Below are 13206 nucleotides of genomic sequence, written 5' to 3' on the forward strand. Positions count from 1 at the left end.
CAGGTGGCGCTGGGGGAAGTCAAGAGGGCCAACGACGAGCTGCGCGCAGCGGCCGAGGCCAAGAGCATCTTCCTAGCCACCACCTCACACGGTACGTTGCGGCGCAATCGTACACGATGCCAACTGTACTCACTGCCTGCTACCACTACAGAGCTGCGCACTCCGTTGCATGGGATCCTGGCCCTGTGCGACTCGCTGATCGAGCGGATGCCTCCGCGCCAGGCCGGCCGCAAGACGGTCAAAACGATCTCCCAGTGCGGGCGACATCTCCTCGGACTGCTCAACAACATCCTCGACTTTGAGAAGGCCTGCTCCGACACCTTCAGCATCGAATGTATTCCGTTCTCCATCGCCCGCGAGGCCGAAAAGGTGCGAAAGCAGCGCTGTGCACCGTCCGTCGTCACAAGACGCAATCATTTGAATTCATAATGATGAATGGCCCACCAGGTCTGCGCTACGTTTGCGGCGATGATGAAGGGCAAGCAGATCACGCTGGAGAAGTACTTCAACCCACAAGCGAGCCACTACATGGGCGACCCTCTCCGCTTTCGCCAGGTACGACAACCTACGGAGTGCGGTTCTTGTGATCACACGCGAATTGAGAGATGGGCTGCGTGTGGCGCAGATCGTGTGCAACCTGGTTTCGAACGCCTGCAAGTTTACGCCGAGCGGGGGAACCATTCGAGTGTCCATCACGAGCCAGCCCACGGGTGCGATTCGCGTCGAAGTAGCAGACACAGGCATCGGCATCGCCCCGCCCGAACAAGCCCGTCTCTTCCAGGTTAGTCATGCGCTCCTCTTCGTTCTTTGTTCGTCGCTTTCATTGTTCTTCTTGTCGGCTCCGCATGCCGAGTCAGTTGACTCCGCTTGCGCCACAGAACTACGTCCAGGGCGACAACTCAATAACCCGCCTGTATGGGGGCACGGGGCTCGGGTTGGCGATTTCGAAGCGGCTCGTGGAGGCCATGGGCGGTCAGATCGGGTGCCACTCGGCGGAGGGCAAGGGCTCCACCTTCTGGTTCGTTCTCCCGCTGCCGCTCGCCCCCGACGACTACTCGGCGGACAGCACCAGCGGCGACGAACTCGACCTTGCGGCAGTGAGCGACGTCGAAGACGAAACCGATCAAGATAACGAAGACGGCGAGATCAAGAAGAACGAATACGATCGACAACGAAAAAGAACGAAGAACGAAGCCCAGCCCTCGACGACAGGCGAAGTTGCCGGCCCGGAGGATTGTTTGAAGGGCAAGCGGGTCCTGGTGGTGGACGACAACCCGGTCAACCGGAAGGTGTGCGTGGCCCTGCTCCGTCGGTTTGGGTGTGTGACCAGGGTGGTGGCCGACGGGCAGATGTGCCTGGACACCCTCGAAGACGACCACTTCGACGCCATTCTCATGGACTTCCTCATGCCCGTGCTTGGTACGCACGACACGCACGACACGCACGGAACACGACACTAGACGCAACCTAACATTCTTGGCGTGGCAGATGGCCTTCAGGCGACCACAAGAATACGGCAGGACGAAGCGAAGCACGGGTGCAGACCGGTACCGATCATCGGGCTCACGGCGACGGCCACGGAGGAGGCTAAGGCGCGGGCGCACGAGGCTGGTATGAACGACGTGCTCACGAAACCGTTCGACCACGATCAACTGGCAGCCGCACTCTCTCGGTGGGTCGTGGCACGATCGGAATAGGAAATGTACCAAGGGTAAAGAAAGCAATAGAGCTTCAAAGTTGAAGAGGTACTGGAAAGGAACCGCTTTGGTCGCGGGTGCGGCCTTTGTGTTGCCGCAGTGCGACAATAAAATAAGAGTTTTGTCCTCAGCTACGACACTCAAGTTTGTTGGGTGCACAATGAGTTCAGCATACTCGCAGTGAGGCTTCTTTATTCATCTTTGATGAGGAGTATTTGTACAGAATGGTCCCCAACTTGCTACTTACTACTTATCTTCTTTATCTCCTCTTCTCTTTCATCCAACCTATTGCCCATTGTGCAAGAACAGCACAGAACATATGCAACCTTAGCCTTGTGGTGGCCTTCTTGTTGGCCTGTTGTCAAATCTGGGCAATGGCTGTATGTTGTCACATCCAGCTTGTTGCCTTAACCCTTCTCCATGCTGATGGAGTAGATGAGGTATACAATGCTACATGATGCAAACAGATGAGAAAGAGAAAAAGATAGTTAAAACAGCCCCAGAAAGATGTCTATTTATTTCTTTTAGAAAAAATACAAATAGTTAAAACAAAGAACAAAGGTTTGTGGCAACATTCCAACGACGAGGACGTAACTCATTTACTCTTGAGTAACCAGTGCCACGGCTCCTTCTTTGAGAGCTGCCGTTCCTTGTGCAAGAAGTCGAGTGGCACAAATCGATTGATCACCTCCTGCACGCCTGCAGTTTCTTCTCCTTGCTGCTGCCCTGAGGCGCTTCAGTCGTCTTCGCATCTCCTGCTTTCCCACCGGCGCCCGCATGTACGGCTTGTCTTCGCCCCATCTTTCTTCTGCTCCTCACGGCCTTTTTCTCTTCAGGTTTGCTTCTTTTGGGGACGCGCATCTCGCCACGAGCGGCGATGGCCATGCAGGAACCACAACTTCGACCACCACAGCAGCGGAGCGCAAGGAGGACTGGAAGTGCGTTGCGTGCGACGACCACCAATTCGCACGCAACACGCACTGCCGACGATGCGGCCGAGCCCGGCCGACCGTTGCCGCCACGCGCGCCTATCTCGCCAGGCGCAAGGCCGCCGAACAGCACCAGCCGCTGCGCGACTGGGCGTGCGTGTCGTGCGACGACATCCAAACCGCACGCAACGCGCGGTGTCGACGCTGCGGCGCTGCCAAGCCCTCGGCCGACGTCGAGCAGCGCTACATGGCCCAGAAGCGCGCCCAGGCCGAGGCCACGGTGCTCGACGCCCAGCGGCGCAAGGAGGAGGCCGCGGCCCGCCGGCGGCGCGAAGCCGAGGCCTTTGCCGCGCACCTGCGGCGGCTCTCGGCGCCCGGCTGGGCCGAGCTGCGGCTGCTCTTCGTCGGCGCCCACGACGAGGCCAGCCCGCTATCGTGGCTGCCCATGGAGATGGTGGTGGCCATCGCCCGGTGGTCCCTGGCCGTGCCCGAGTGCTGGGCCTCGACCAGGCTGGCCTGGTTCAAGGCCACAGCCAGGGCCGACCCGGCGGGCAAGGCCACCGCGACACTCAGCAGCGGCCACGAGCTCGAGTACGACAAGACGGCGGCGCCGAACAAAAAGTTCACCGTCTACTACTGGCGGGAGGAGGAGCGGCGCACGAGGGACGTGCAGGAACACTGGAGCGAGGGCATGTTCCTCGCCAAAGCCAGCTACGACCCACACTGGCATGCATGGGTCGAGTCTGGAATGTCTGTTACACCTGGCCACGACGGGCTATGAACATAACATGTGTTACATACACATCATGCTTATAAAACACAACACTACGGTCACCCGCGCTTGGTTTTGGCGTTGGGGATCTGGCACTTGCGGTTCTTGGGGCAGTAGCAGCAGGCCCAAGTGGGCTTGTGGTTGGGCATGTAGTTCACCACTGTGTGGCCCTTGTGGCACTCCTTGGCGCAAGCCTCGCACACCTGCTCAATCGCACGCATGAGAAGAGCACACCAACAACGCACAAAGCTTGCACTACACGACCGCACACGACCGCACACGAGGCAAAGCGAGACATACCCAGGTGATCTTGCAGTCCTTGCACACGAAGTAGTTCTCCACTTGGTTGCCGCCCTTTTGGAAGCGGAGGGTGAAGCACTCGTGCGTATCGCCCTGCATCTTGATCTGCCCTCTGAGCTCAACGTCGCAACCTTTTGCGTTGCATGTGTGCCGTGAGTTTCATGCGCATGTGCGTGCGTGTGGTGCGTGTAGTGTGTGTGTGTTTGTGGTGTGTGTGCTTGTGCGTGTGTGTGTGTGTGTGTGTGTGTGCGCGCGCGCGCGCGAGAGGGAGGGAAGGATACCGGGTGGGGCGTCGTATTGGAGCAGCGGCTTGTTGCGGTCCTTTAGGACGATCTCTTCGCCCAGCGGGGTGCGCAGTACAAAGCAGGCGTCGGGCGACAGGTCCAGCATGGGCGTGCCCATGGCCTTGAGCCTCTCCTCCAGCAAATTGAACTGTTGACGCAACACACACGACACACACACGACACACACATGGCACACACACGGCACACATGGCACACATGACACGACACGCACACGGAGAGAACGTGAGTTTGGTAACCAAGTGTGGAATAGCAGCATCGAGAGTGGTGGCGTTACGAGTTCGTTGGGCGCGTCGGTGGGGCGAAGCTGGATGCGCTCCCATCGGATGCCCCGCGAGGGCACCAGGACATTGACCGACAGACCGGCCAGCCGCGGCTCCACGGCACGCTCCTTCAGGAAGCCGTCGTACGCCTGCTCAGAGAGCGTCAGCACCTTGACACCACACAACACACAACACACAACACACAACACAGACACACCTTGACGAGACTGCCTACGCAGTCGTCGAGGCTCTGGCGGAGCACGCTGATCTTCTCTTCGCATTCTTCGGTGAGTCCGCGGAGCGCGCGCTCCCTCTCGGCCTTGGCCTTGTCGGTTCCCTTCCCGTACACCGCCTCGATCTCCTTCTCGCTATCTGTAAAACATTGGTCAGTGCGCGTCGTGCGTGTGCGATTGCGTGTGTGCGGTGCGCGCGTTGTGTACCCAAACACTGTGCGGCAAACTTGGAGCGCACGCTCGCCTGCGCCTTCTCAAACTTGGCTTTGAGCTCCTGTGTAGCAGGCAATGCAGGTGGTAATGAGAAGCGTCGAAAACTCAACGCGGCTGGGGGTGGTGGTGGGTAACCTGGTAGTAGAGCTCGTAGGAGGCCAAGCTCCGCTGCATGTGCTTTTGAAAGACCTCCTCCACCGGCGACAACTCCCCCATCGCCGCCGCTCGCTCTCGCGAAGAACGTAGCACGTCCGATTGTTGGCCTGCGCGTGCGGTCGTGCTGTGTGTGCGTGCGTGCGTGCGTGCGTGCGTGCGTGCATGTGCGTGTGCGGGTGCGGGTGCGTGTGCGTGTGCGTGTGCGCGTGCGCGTGCGCGTGATGAGATGTGGCAGAGCAAGAGTGACGGGCGAGGCGGACGGGGTTGTTACCAGCGCTGGCTGAACCCGAGACCAGCTTCGAGAAATACTTCTTGGCGGCCTCCTCCTTCTCCTGCTGTACAATGGCGAGCATTTTGTCGAACCAGTGGTTGCGCACCAGCTGCGCTTTGGTGGCATCGGCGTTACAGCACGGGCACACGTGCTTCCTGTTCACACACTCCATAATACAGCCCTCGCAGAAGTGGTGCTGTACGAGGCCATTAAGATTTAAGTAAAAATCAATCATAATAATAATGCTCCCTATTCAATTATTTTATTTTATTTTAATTTATTTTATTTTATTTGAAGAAAAGATTGGGTGAAGGAGGGGGCGTACGCCGCAAGGGGTCATGTAGCAGTTCTGGATGGGGCTGAAGCAGATGGGACACAAGAACTCATCATACACCGCCTTCAACTGGAAAAATGAGGAGTAAGGGACCGATGTGAGATTTTACGTTCATTCAAATCCCAGCCCCTTACCGCCCCCCACGGACGCCTACCGGAATGGTGAGATCGAGCTCCTGCACATCCTCCTCTTCCAACATCTTGTGTCTCTGTTTACTTTGGATTGTGTGGCTGTGTTTTTGATTTTGGTCTCTTTTGCTGGGTTTCACCGAAGCCTTCCCGACACCGTCGTTTCATGGAAGGCAACTCAGCCCTCCCTGTGTGTCGTGTCGTGTCGTGTGCCGTGTGTGCCGTGTGTCGTGCGTCGTGTGCGGTCTTGCTGCGTGTTGTGTACAATAACAAACGGCCAAGGCCAGGTTTATCGTCTCCACTGGGTGATGATGTCGTTGAATACAATGAAGGCGAAGGCCGGTGGCGGTGAACATGGATGGACGTCAAGGAGATGATGACGATAGCGCGTAGGATCGAGTATCGATGGCATGCATGGTTTGCCACACCTTCTTCTTCTTCTTCTTCTTCTCAAGAAGACGACGATGACGCCGATGACTCCTGCTCGCGCGCGTGCATGTAGTCCTCGAGCTGCTGATCGAGGTAGCTCTTGGCTGACTCAGGCGTCTGCAGCATGTACGAATCCAGCTCGGCGTCGAGCACGTCCTTCGAAGCGGGCTTCGCCGCCGCCGCCCTGCCGCCTCTCGCTCCGCCTCGGCCGGCGCCGCCGCCACGCACCGCTGCTCCGCCTCGTCCGCCTCGCGCGCCGACGGCCGTCACCGGCGCTCTGCGCTGGTTGTTGCCCGGCGCTGCCACGCCGGCGCCGCGACTGGCACGGCCTCCGCGAGCGTTGACGATTCTCTGACTGTTGCTGTTGTTGTTGCCCCTCGTCGCGGGCGGCAGGGCTGCGACGACGCGACCGCCTCGAGTGACGGTGGATCGGCCACCGCGAGGAGCGGATCTCGTTGTGACGGTTTGCTGCTGGTGCTGCACCATTACGGCGCGCTGCTGTCTGGATGAAGGCTGCGGGGGCGGGATGCCCTTGATGACGAAGGCGGGCTCGCGCGGCTGATCGAATTCGAATTGCCTGCCACGGCGATCACCTACGCTTACGCGCGCGCGGGCACCGTTGTCGTTGTCATCATCGAATGAAGGAGTCCAGGTGGTCGATATCGACCGCCTCGCCGCTACAGCAATTTCGCGCTGAGTGCTCTGGCGCTGCTCCGTCGCCTGCCGTCTAGACCTAATCCCCGCCTCCTGGAACAGATTCAAATCTGCCACCTCTGCCCTCTTGGGCTCGACCTTGGGCAATTGCGAGAATCGTTCATGCAGCGTAACGACGCGGGGGGCAGTCGCCGTCACCGTCGCAGATAGTGAAGACGGCGAAGGCTTCACCTCGACACGCCTCGCCGAGATCGTCCGCTCCACGTTCATCCTTTACGTCCTCTAATTCGATAATGCAGATGATCTGTTCGCCACGAAAAGGTGAAATATCCCTGAACGGAAATGCAGAGAGAAAGCCCCAAAGTTGAGAAAGAAAAAAGGAAGGAAAGTCGAAATCTGCGCCGGCAAATCGATTCCATTCAATCTCTCTAATTTCTCGGCTCGAAAGCGGTCTTCCTACAGGCGACGAAGAGAAGAAGATGAGGCTCGACGTGAATGTGCTTCGGTATATGACGAAGGAGGAGTTTCGCGTTCTGACGGCGATCGAATTGGGACAGAAGAATCACGAGCTCGTCCCTACGCCGCTCATCAATTCCATCGCGAAATTGAAGAGGGGAGGGACCTACAAGTACATCTCCATGCTGCACAAGAACAAGCTTATCGCGCACGAGGCCAAGAAGTACGATGGCTACAAGCTCACCTACACGGGGTATGACTACCTGGCCCTCAAGGCGCTGCGCGATCGCGGCGTCGTATCGGCAGTCGGCACCAAGGTCGGCGTGGGCAAGGAGTCGGACATCTACCTCACCACCAACGATGAGCAAGAAGACCTCATTCTCAAGCTGCACCGATTGGGCCGCATCTCCTTCCGGCAGATCAAGAACAAGCGCGATTACATGCAACACCGAAAGCACGCGTCCTGGCTCTACATGGCGCGCCTTTCTGCGCTCAAGGAATTCGCCTACATGAAGGTTCGTCGCCTGCCTCCTTCAACGACACCCTCTGTACTCACGCTTGATTCCCCTTCGCATTGTAGGTGCTCTACGACAATGGTTTCCCCGTGCCCAAGCCTGTTGACGCGAATCGCCACTGTGTGGTCATGCAGCTCATCAAGGGCTTTCCACTGTACGTCACTGCATACATCTGCACGTCGTGTGCCACGTTGCACAGAGTTGGTCTGAACTGAAGCGTATTCTTCGGCACCCGATACGTACGACAGCTGCCAAGTCAGCGAGATCCAGCATCCGGGTCGGGTCTACAACAAGCTGATGAAGCTCATCGTCAAGCTCGCCAGATATGGCCTCATCCACGGCGACTTCAACGAGTTCAACCTCATGATCACCCACGAGGAAGAGGTGGTGCTCATCGATTTCCCGCAGATGGTCTCCACCAGCCACCCGAACGCCGAAGAGTGCGTTCATCCACGCGACGATCTCTCGTCCAATGTCAACCATTGTGAGCTGTGCTGTCCAGTTGTGGCTTACTGCTCTGTGTGCGCCCTCGCAGGTACTTCGACCGCGATGTGCAGTGCGTGCGCACTTTCTTCGGCAAGCGTTTCGGGTACGAGGAGAGCGAGTACCCCGTGTTCGCCGAAGTGATGAAGGCCCTGGACGAGGAAGCGGCCGCGGCCGAAGCCGCTCGCGCGAAGGAGAACAGCTCGACCACCGCGGAGACGCAAACCGATGGAAGCGACGACACCACACAGAAGAAGGACGATGATGGCAACGCCACCAGTGATAAGAACGATGACGATGAACCGGAGCCAGAGGAGAACAACTTCAAGAAGAAGGTCAAAAAGGTCGCGCCTGCCCGAGCCCGACCCGACCTGCACGCCGCCGCCGCAGCCTGGTGCCGAAACCACGACGTCGACCCCGAGATCGACGTGCCCCGCGAGGGCGCCAGCAACAGCGACGACAGCGACGAGGACAGTGACGACAGCTCGAGCGATGACGAGTCCACGACCGACGCAACAAAGATCGACGAGGCGGCGGCGTCCAACGAGGCCGACGGAGAAGAAGCAGCAGACACTGTCGTCGATGGCGAAAAGAAGGAAGATGGAGGAGAAGGGGAGGGAGAGGGCAAGATTGAAGGCGAAGGCGAAGGGCAGACTGAAGAAGGTGAGGAGGGCGAGAGGACTGCCGAGGGCGATCTCCAGTTCCACATCAGGAAGAGGATCAACAAGAAGCTGGCCAAGCGAAGCAAGGGCAGCGGCGGCGACACCAGGAACTCCTACAAGAGCAAGGGCCGCCGGGTAGGCAACAAGGTCGACAAGGTGGGCAAGGCCTCGGGCTGGTACTGAGAGTGAGGTCTGTGGGGCATAGTCGACAACAAACAAATAATAGCCTATTTATTTTTGCATTTCCGGGAGGTTTTCCTTCAGGCCCACAGAGAAAAGCCGCGCCGAAAAGAGCAGGAGGTTCTGTAACGAGTATTGATTCGACAACCAACGTAGGAGGGAGTTCCATCTTGGATGAATTTTGTGCTGACCCGCCAATCTCGGGTTGCAGCGGCCTAAAGCAAAAAAAATGCGGGTGAGACGGTGGAGCAACTTCATCAAGTTCTTCGGCTTTGCCCTTGTGGTACGCGCCTCAACGTATCTTTTATACACGTATATGTACGCCATATCTTTTATTTAATCTCTATTTTCTATCTCTGCTCCCTATTGCTCTTTTGTACGTGCTCCCCAGGTGCTGGGCTTTGCAGAGCTGGTCTACGGCGTGGTCGGTGGTCTCGCATGGGCGGACTTCGTGGTGGGTGGGGTCACCGTGTGCGTGGGCCTGCTTGGCCTCTACGCCGGCTTCCGGCCATCCATCGGCGCCGCCAAGCGTGTACGCGCTTCTCTTCCACTTCTTTCGCGGTGGTGCTCGAAGCCGCACACACACACACACCACACACACACACACACACGACTCTCACTTGCGACCGCCGGTCGCGTCGTGCAGTACTTCTGGGCGCTGATCGTGGTGGCGGTGCTGATGGTCACGGTGCTGGTGGTGTACATCATCGTGCTGGACCGCGGCTACTGGGAGGAGCTGTGCGAGAAGGAGCAGCTTAAGTTCGGATCCAACACCGACTGCAATAGTAACACCACACGATACCTCTTCGTCGCTGCGGCCATCGTCCAGCTCGTCATTACCATGGGCTGCTGCGTACGCACGCACTTCCCACCAGCTCTCGGCGCCCGTTGTCAGCTTGTCTGCTCACCCATTTACGATTGCTGGAATCTGCAGATGAGTTGCCTGTGCTGTGCTCGCACCTACTACAAAACACTGGCCCAGGAACGTGGTACTCATCATACCCGTGTTGTGCGTGTCGTGTGTGTAGTGAGGTTTCTGTGTTTCACAAGTCTCTTTACATCCTTTGCATAGGGCACCTGCTGGGCCACGGTACGGCACAGGGCACGGAGCCCGGACCGCAGGGTCCCTACCACACGGCGCCTCTCTTCTCGAGCCGAGCGCCGACCAACGCGACACCCTACAACACCATCACCGTGCACTCGACAGATTACCCACCAATAGTTCGTCCCGACTGTTCGTGCGTCGATTGACCCGGCGCGGACTATCACATAATCTCTGACCACGCACGCACGCACGCACGCACGCACGCACACACACACACACACACACACTTCAGGACACGATCCCGCATCTCTTGCCACCGAGCGCCTACCCCACCGAGCACGCGCCATCGACGCACTACCCACCACCACCACCATCATGCCGCCCGTAGATTCGTTTCCTTCTTCACCTCCTTTTCATTCTCTCCTTCCCAGCCCGGCACGCTGCGCCGCCCAGTCTGTAAATCGAGCGATACCCTTGCTCCCTCCCGTCACGTCGCCACCCCCTCTGTTGGGGTGTCGCACTTCCAACGTTGCGGCGTGGCTGATGGCTCTTCTTTTCGCGTTCCAACATAAAATTTCAACACGTCGCATCGAGAATTATAGAAGAAGAACGACAATCGACGCAGACCCCACGCACTACAGGTACTCTTCGGCCTGCGAGGACGACACGCCCAAGATCTTCCCCCTTCGCGAAGTTCTCTGCACCCCCCCCCTCTGCCGCTACCCCTCGTGTACAAGGTACCCCAATTGTAACTCGACATGCACGTTCACGTCCATACCAGCTGTCACTCACCACTTCTCTCAGATACTGAAGCTCCCGGTGGATGAAGGCTCTGTCGAGCACTGGCAAACGCTTGTGCATGGCTTTAAACAGAACGTACTCCATCGCGCGCAACGCCTGGCCAAAGTTGACCAGGCGTGGCTGAGTCACTACGACCGAATGCTGGACGAGCCATTCAAATGGTGCGTAAGTAAGCAATTGTGGTCTGTCTTCCGGGTTCTTGACCGTTGCTTCTCCACCAGGATATTGCGCTCGAGCGTGACCGACAGCAGACACATCCGGCAACAGAACAGACCGGCGCCATGTGGTCCATTCTCAGAGCGAGGTCCTGTTTGCCCGTGATGGTCTTGCTCTTGAGTAGTGCGTACACCCTCCCCTGGTGGTCTTTGGCGGCCTTTGGCTGCTTCTTACATCTCCCTTGGCTTGGCCAGTAACTCGGAAGGAAGGCTCACCCGATGCCAGTACCAAAGTACACCATGGCCCGGAGGTCTCGATGGGCATCCACTGGCAAGCGCTGCCGCTGTTATCACAGTCCTATCACGCGTGTGCCACGCGTCGTCTGGTATTCGCATTCGCCGACGCCGAGAGCCATGAGTGCGTCCATTCCTCATTCATTGCCGTGCCGATGATTGTGCAGTTCTGATCGCTCTACTAACCAACAGTGGCAGAGCGAAGCTGCTCTGTGTGATGACCCACCGCATTCTGCATCTGGAGGCATCGCCGGATCTCGATGCCACGGCCGTTCCCTTTCCTCTGCTTGCGCCGAATGGCGCCCCATTGCGCGTGGCTGTGGGTAGCAAGGTACCTACAACCCGCCCGAGAATTCTGTGGTGTAGCAGTATTATTCAATTTATTCTCATTTCAATCACACTCAATCCAGGAGAAGCCACATGCAGCCGAAAACAAGGAAGACGGAGGAGACAACGAAGACAACGAAGACAACGAAGACAAGCAAATGCAAGCTCTCCCTCAAGCTCACGTCTAATTGAAACACACAGGCTCTTGCGCTCCTGCACGAGAAAGCCAGACTTGTTCATCGTGACATCAAGCCGGCCAACATTCAGGCTGACCTCCTCCCTTCTGGGGGGTACGTCTTCCTTGTACAATCACAACCACCCCACATGGCTAACTATGTCAAACCCATCAAAAACCGTAAAGTTGGTGGACTTCAAGAGTTCGCCGATATCTGCCTACTGAATAGAACGATTTAGCTGGGTACGACTTGATGACACCTCACACTATGCGCCATAACTTCGCGCACAATGATCTGACGTGGCACCATGTGGTGGCGGCGATGGTGCAGAGCACCACTCTTGTACATGGACATGACCGGCGCCGCGTTGGACCTGGCGCATCAGCTCACGCGCCACTCCGTTGTCCCGCATCACTGCAACCCGGCACTGGAGCACCTTTCCTCCTTTCCAACCGCGGGCCGCGAGACCTTGGCAGCGGCGCTGAGCCTGGCAGCCAACGACGGCCCAGCTGAACCACAGCTGTTCAGGCACTCTTGGTGCCTACACCAACCGTCTTTTTATTGTTGTACGTGCCCAGGGCTGGCGGAGAGTAGGTCAGAGGGCACTGTTGTCGCGCATCTGGTCGATCTGGTGCTGCAGATGGGCGTTGGCGCGCCTCTTGCGCCACCACAGCACTGCGACGCCCACCACGACGGCGCCCACCACCAGCACGAACGCCAGGGGGATGACCACCGACGTGGCCACTACCAAGGCGAGGTTGTCATCGTCTCCATTGCCGTCGCCAGAGGCATCAGACCGGCCCAGCAGCACGCCCAGGCCCAGCGACGGGTCGTAGTACAGCGACTGGTTGAACGGCGCGAACTCCAGCACCAGCTCGTACTCGTAGACCGCCTGCTCCCGCCGCGACAGTAATCCACTGGCGAGGCGCACGTCGTGGCCGACCAGCGGCACGAGGGTGCCGTCGGCCAGCGCGACGTCGAACACCTCCACCACTGCCACCAGCGGCGTGCCCGATGACGTGAGGGGCACGCAGTAGGTGGTCATGTTGGCCCGCGGCTCCCCGCGGCGCTTGACCACCGTCGCCGTCGCCGCGGCGGCCTCGGTGGCGGTCAGGTCGGCCAGCCTGTAGCTGACGCTGAACGGCTGCTGGCTCAGCGACGATGCGTTGCCGTTAGCGGTGGTGATGTTGATGGACCACTTGACGGTGTTGGGGCGGATGGTGAGGTCCAACGCGTCGAACGCAGTGTCGTCGACCGCCTGCGCGTAGAAGGCGAAGATCTGGGCAAAGGTGGTGGCGTTGTCGGCAAGCAGGCTAGCGTAGGTGTGGGTCTCCACCACAATCGATTCATCAGCCCCGCCCACTGTCGTGTTCACGACGCTCACACCGTACGCTGTGTGTGTCGTGTCGTTGGTCGTGTCGTGTCGTGTGC

At 58.4% G+C, this 13206-nt stretch overlaps 8 protein-coding genes across 8 annotated transcripts in view; 5 read left to right on the forward strand and 3 right to left on the reverse strand.

The window, feature by feature from the left end:
* The window catches only part of ACA1_195420 (ATPase/histidine kinase/DNA gyrase B/HSP90 domain containing protein), a gene marked incomplete at both ends in the record, with an annotated part of 2483 nt that extends 786 nt beyond the window's left edge, over positions 1-1697 (forward strand). Inside the window, 7 exon segments of the mRNA XM_004353216.1 lie at positions 25-91; positions 152-369; positions 448-555; positions 626-781; positions 879-1318; positions 1331-1419; positions 1489-1697. Coding sequence (XP_004353268.1) covers positions 25-91; positions 152-369; positions 448-555; positions 626-781; positions 879-1318; positions 1331-1419; positions 1489-1697 — 1287 coding nt within the window.
* Positions 1698-2474: 777 nt separating this feature from the next.
* On the forward strand, positions 2475-3407 carry ACA1_195530 (Zn-finger in Ran binding protein and others domain containing protein; the record flags this gene model as incomplete). Its single annotated transcript, XM_004353217.1, has 2 exons — positions 2475-2485; positions 2534-3407. The coding sequence occupies 2 exons, from the start codon at positions 2475-2477 to the stop codon at positions 3405-3407; spliced, it is 885 nt and encodes a 294-aa protein (XP_004353269.1).
* Positions 3408-3457: 50 nt separating this feature from the next.
* On the reverse strand, positions 3458-5669 carry ACA1_195540 (zinc finger, C3HC4 type (RING finger) domain containing protein; the record flags this gene model as incomplete). Its single annotated transcript, XM_004353218.1, has 10 exons — positions 3458-3601; positions 3699-3829; positions 3980-4130; positions 4278-4412; positions 4481-4635; positions 4704-4770; positions 4845-4972; positions 5137-5332; positions 5462-5539; positions 5625-5669. The coding sequence occupies 10 exons, from the start codon at positions 5667-5669 to the stop codon at positions 3458-3460; spliced, it is 1230 nt and encodes a 409-aa protein (XP_004353270.1).
* A 379-nt stretch (positions 5670-6048) lies between these two features.
* ACA1_195550 (uncharacterized protein) lies at positions 6049-6951 on the reverse strand (the record flags this gene model as incomplete). Its single annotated transcript, XM_004353219.1, has 2 exons — positions 6049-6620; positions 6645-6951. The coding sequence occupies 2 exons, from the start codon at positions 6949-6951 to the stop codon at positions 6049-6051; spliced, it is 879 nt and encodes a 292-aa protein (XP_004353271.1).
* Positions 6952-7160: 209 nt separating this feature from the next.
* On the forward strand, positions 7161-8980 carry ACA1_195560 (RIO1 family/Rio2, Nterminal domain containing protein; the record flags this gene model as incomplete). Its single annotated transcript, XM_004353220.1, has 4 exons — positions 7161-7652; positions 7718-7806; positions 7901-8092; positions 8188-8980. 4 exons carry the CDS (start codon positions 7161-7163, stop codon positions 8978-8980), a joined length of 1566 nt encoding a protein of 521 aa, XP_004353272.1.
* Positions 8981-9206: 226 nt separating this feature from the next.
* Positions 9207-10410, forward strand: ACA1_195570 (uncharacterized protein; the record flags this gene model as incomplete). The annotated part of the gene is made up of 6 exons (XM_004353221.1): positions 9207-9260; positions 9369-9509; positions 9624-9830; positions 9912-9966; positions 10050-10198; positions 10315-10410. 6 exons carry the CDS (start codon positions 9207-9209, stop codon positions 10408-10410), a joined length of 702 nt encoding a protein of 233 aa, XP_004353273.1.
* Positions 10411-10961: 551 nt separating this feature from the next.
* ACA1_195580 (uncharacterized protein) lies at positions 10962-11787 on the forward strand (the record flags this gene model as incomplete). Its single annotated transcript, XM_004353222.1, has 5 exons — positions 10962-10984; positions 11045-11109; positions 11234-11396; positions 11465-11603; positions 11683-11787. 5 exons carry the CDS (start codon positions 10962-10964, stop codon positions 11785-11787), a joined length of 495 nt encoding a protein of 164 aa, XP_004353274.1.
* A 583-nt stretch (positions 11788-12370) lies between these two features.
* Positions 12371-13206, reverse strand: part of ACA1_195590 (uncharacterized protein) — a gene marked incomplete at both ends in the record, with an annotated part of 1892 nt that continues 1056 nt past the window's right edge. The window contains one exon of the mRNA XM_004353223.1: positions 12371-13167. Coding sequence (XP_004353275.1) covers positions 12371-13167 — 797 coding nt within the window. The remainder of the gene's footprint in view (positions 13168-13206) is intronic.

The sequence above is a fragment of the Acanthamoeba castellanii genome, assembly GCF_000313135.1.
Source record: "Acanthamoeba castellanii str. Neff unplaced genomic scaffold scf7180000084752, whole genome shotgun sequence".
Taxonomy (NCBI): Eukaryota; Discosea; order Longamoebia; family Acanthamoebidae; genus Acanthamoeba; species Acanthamoeba castellanii.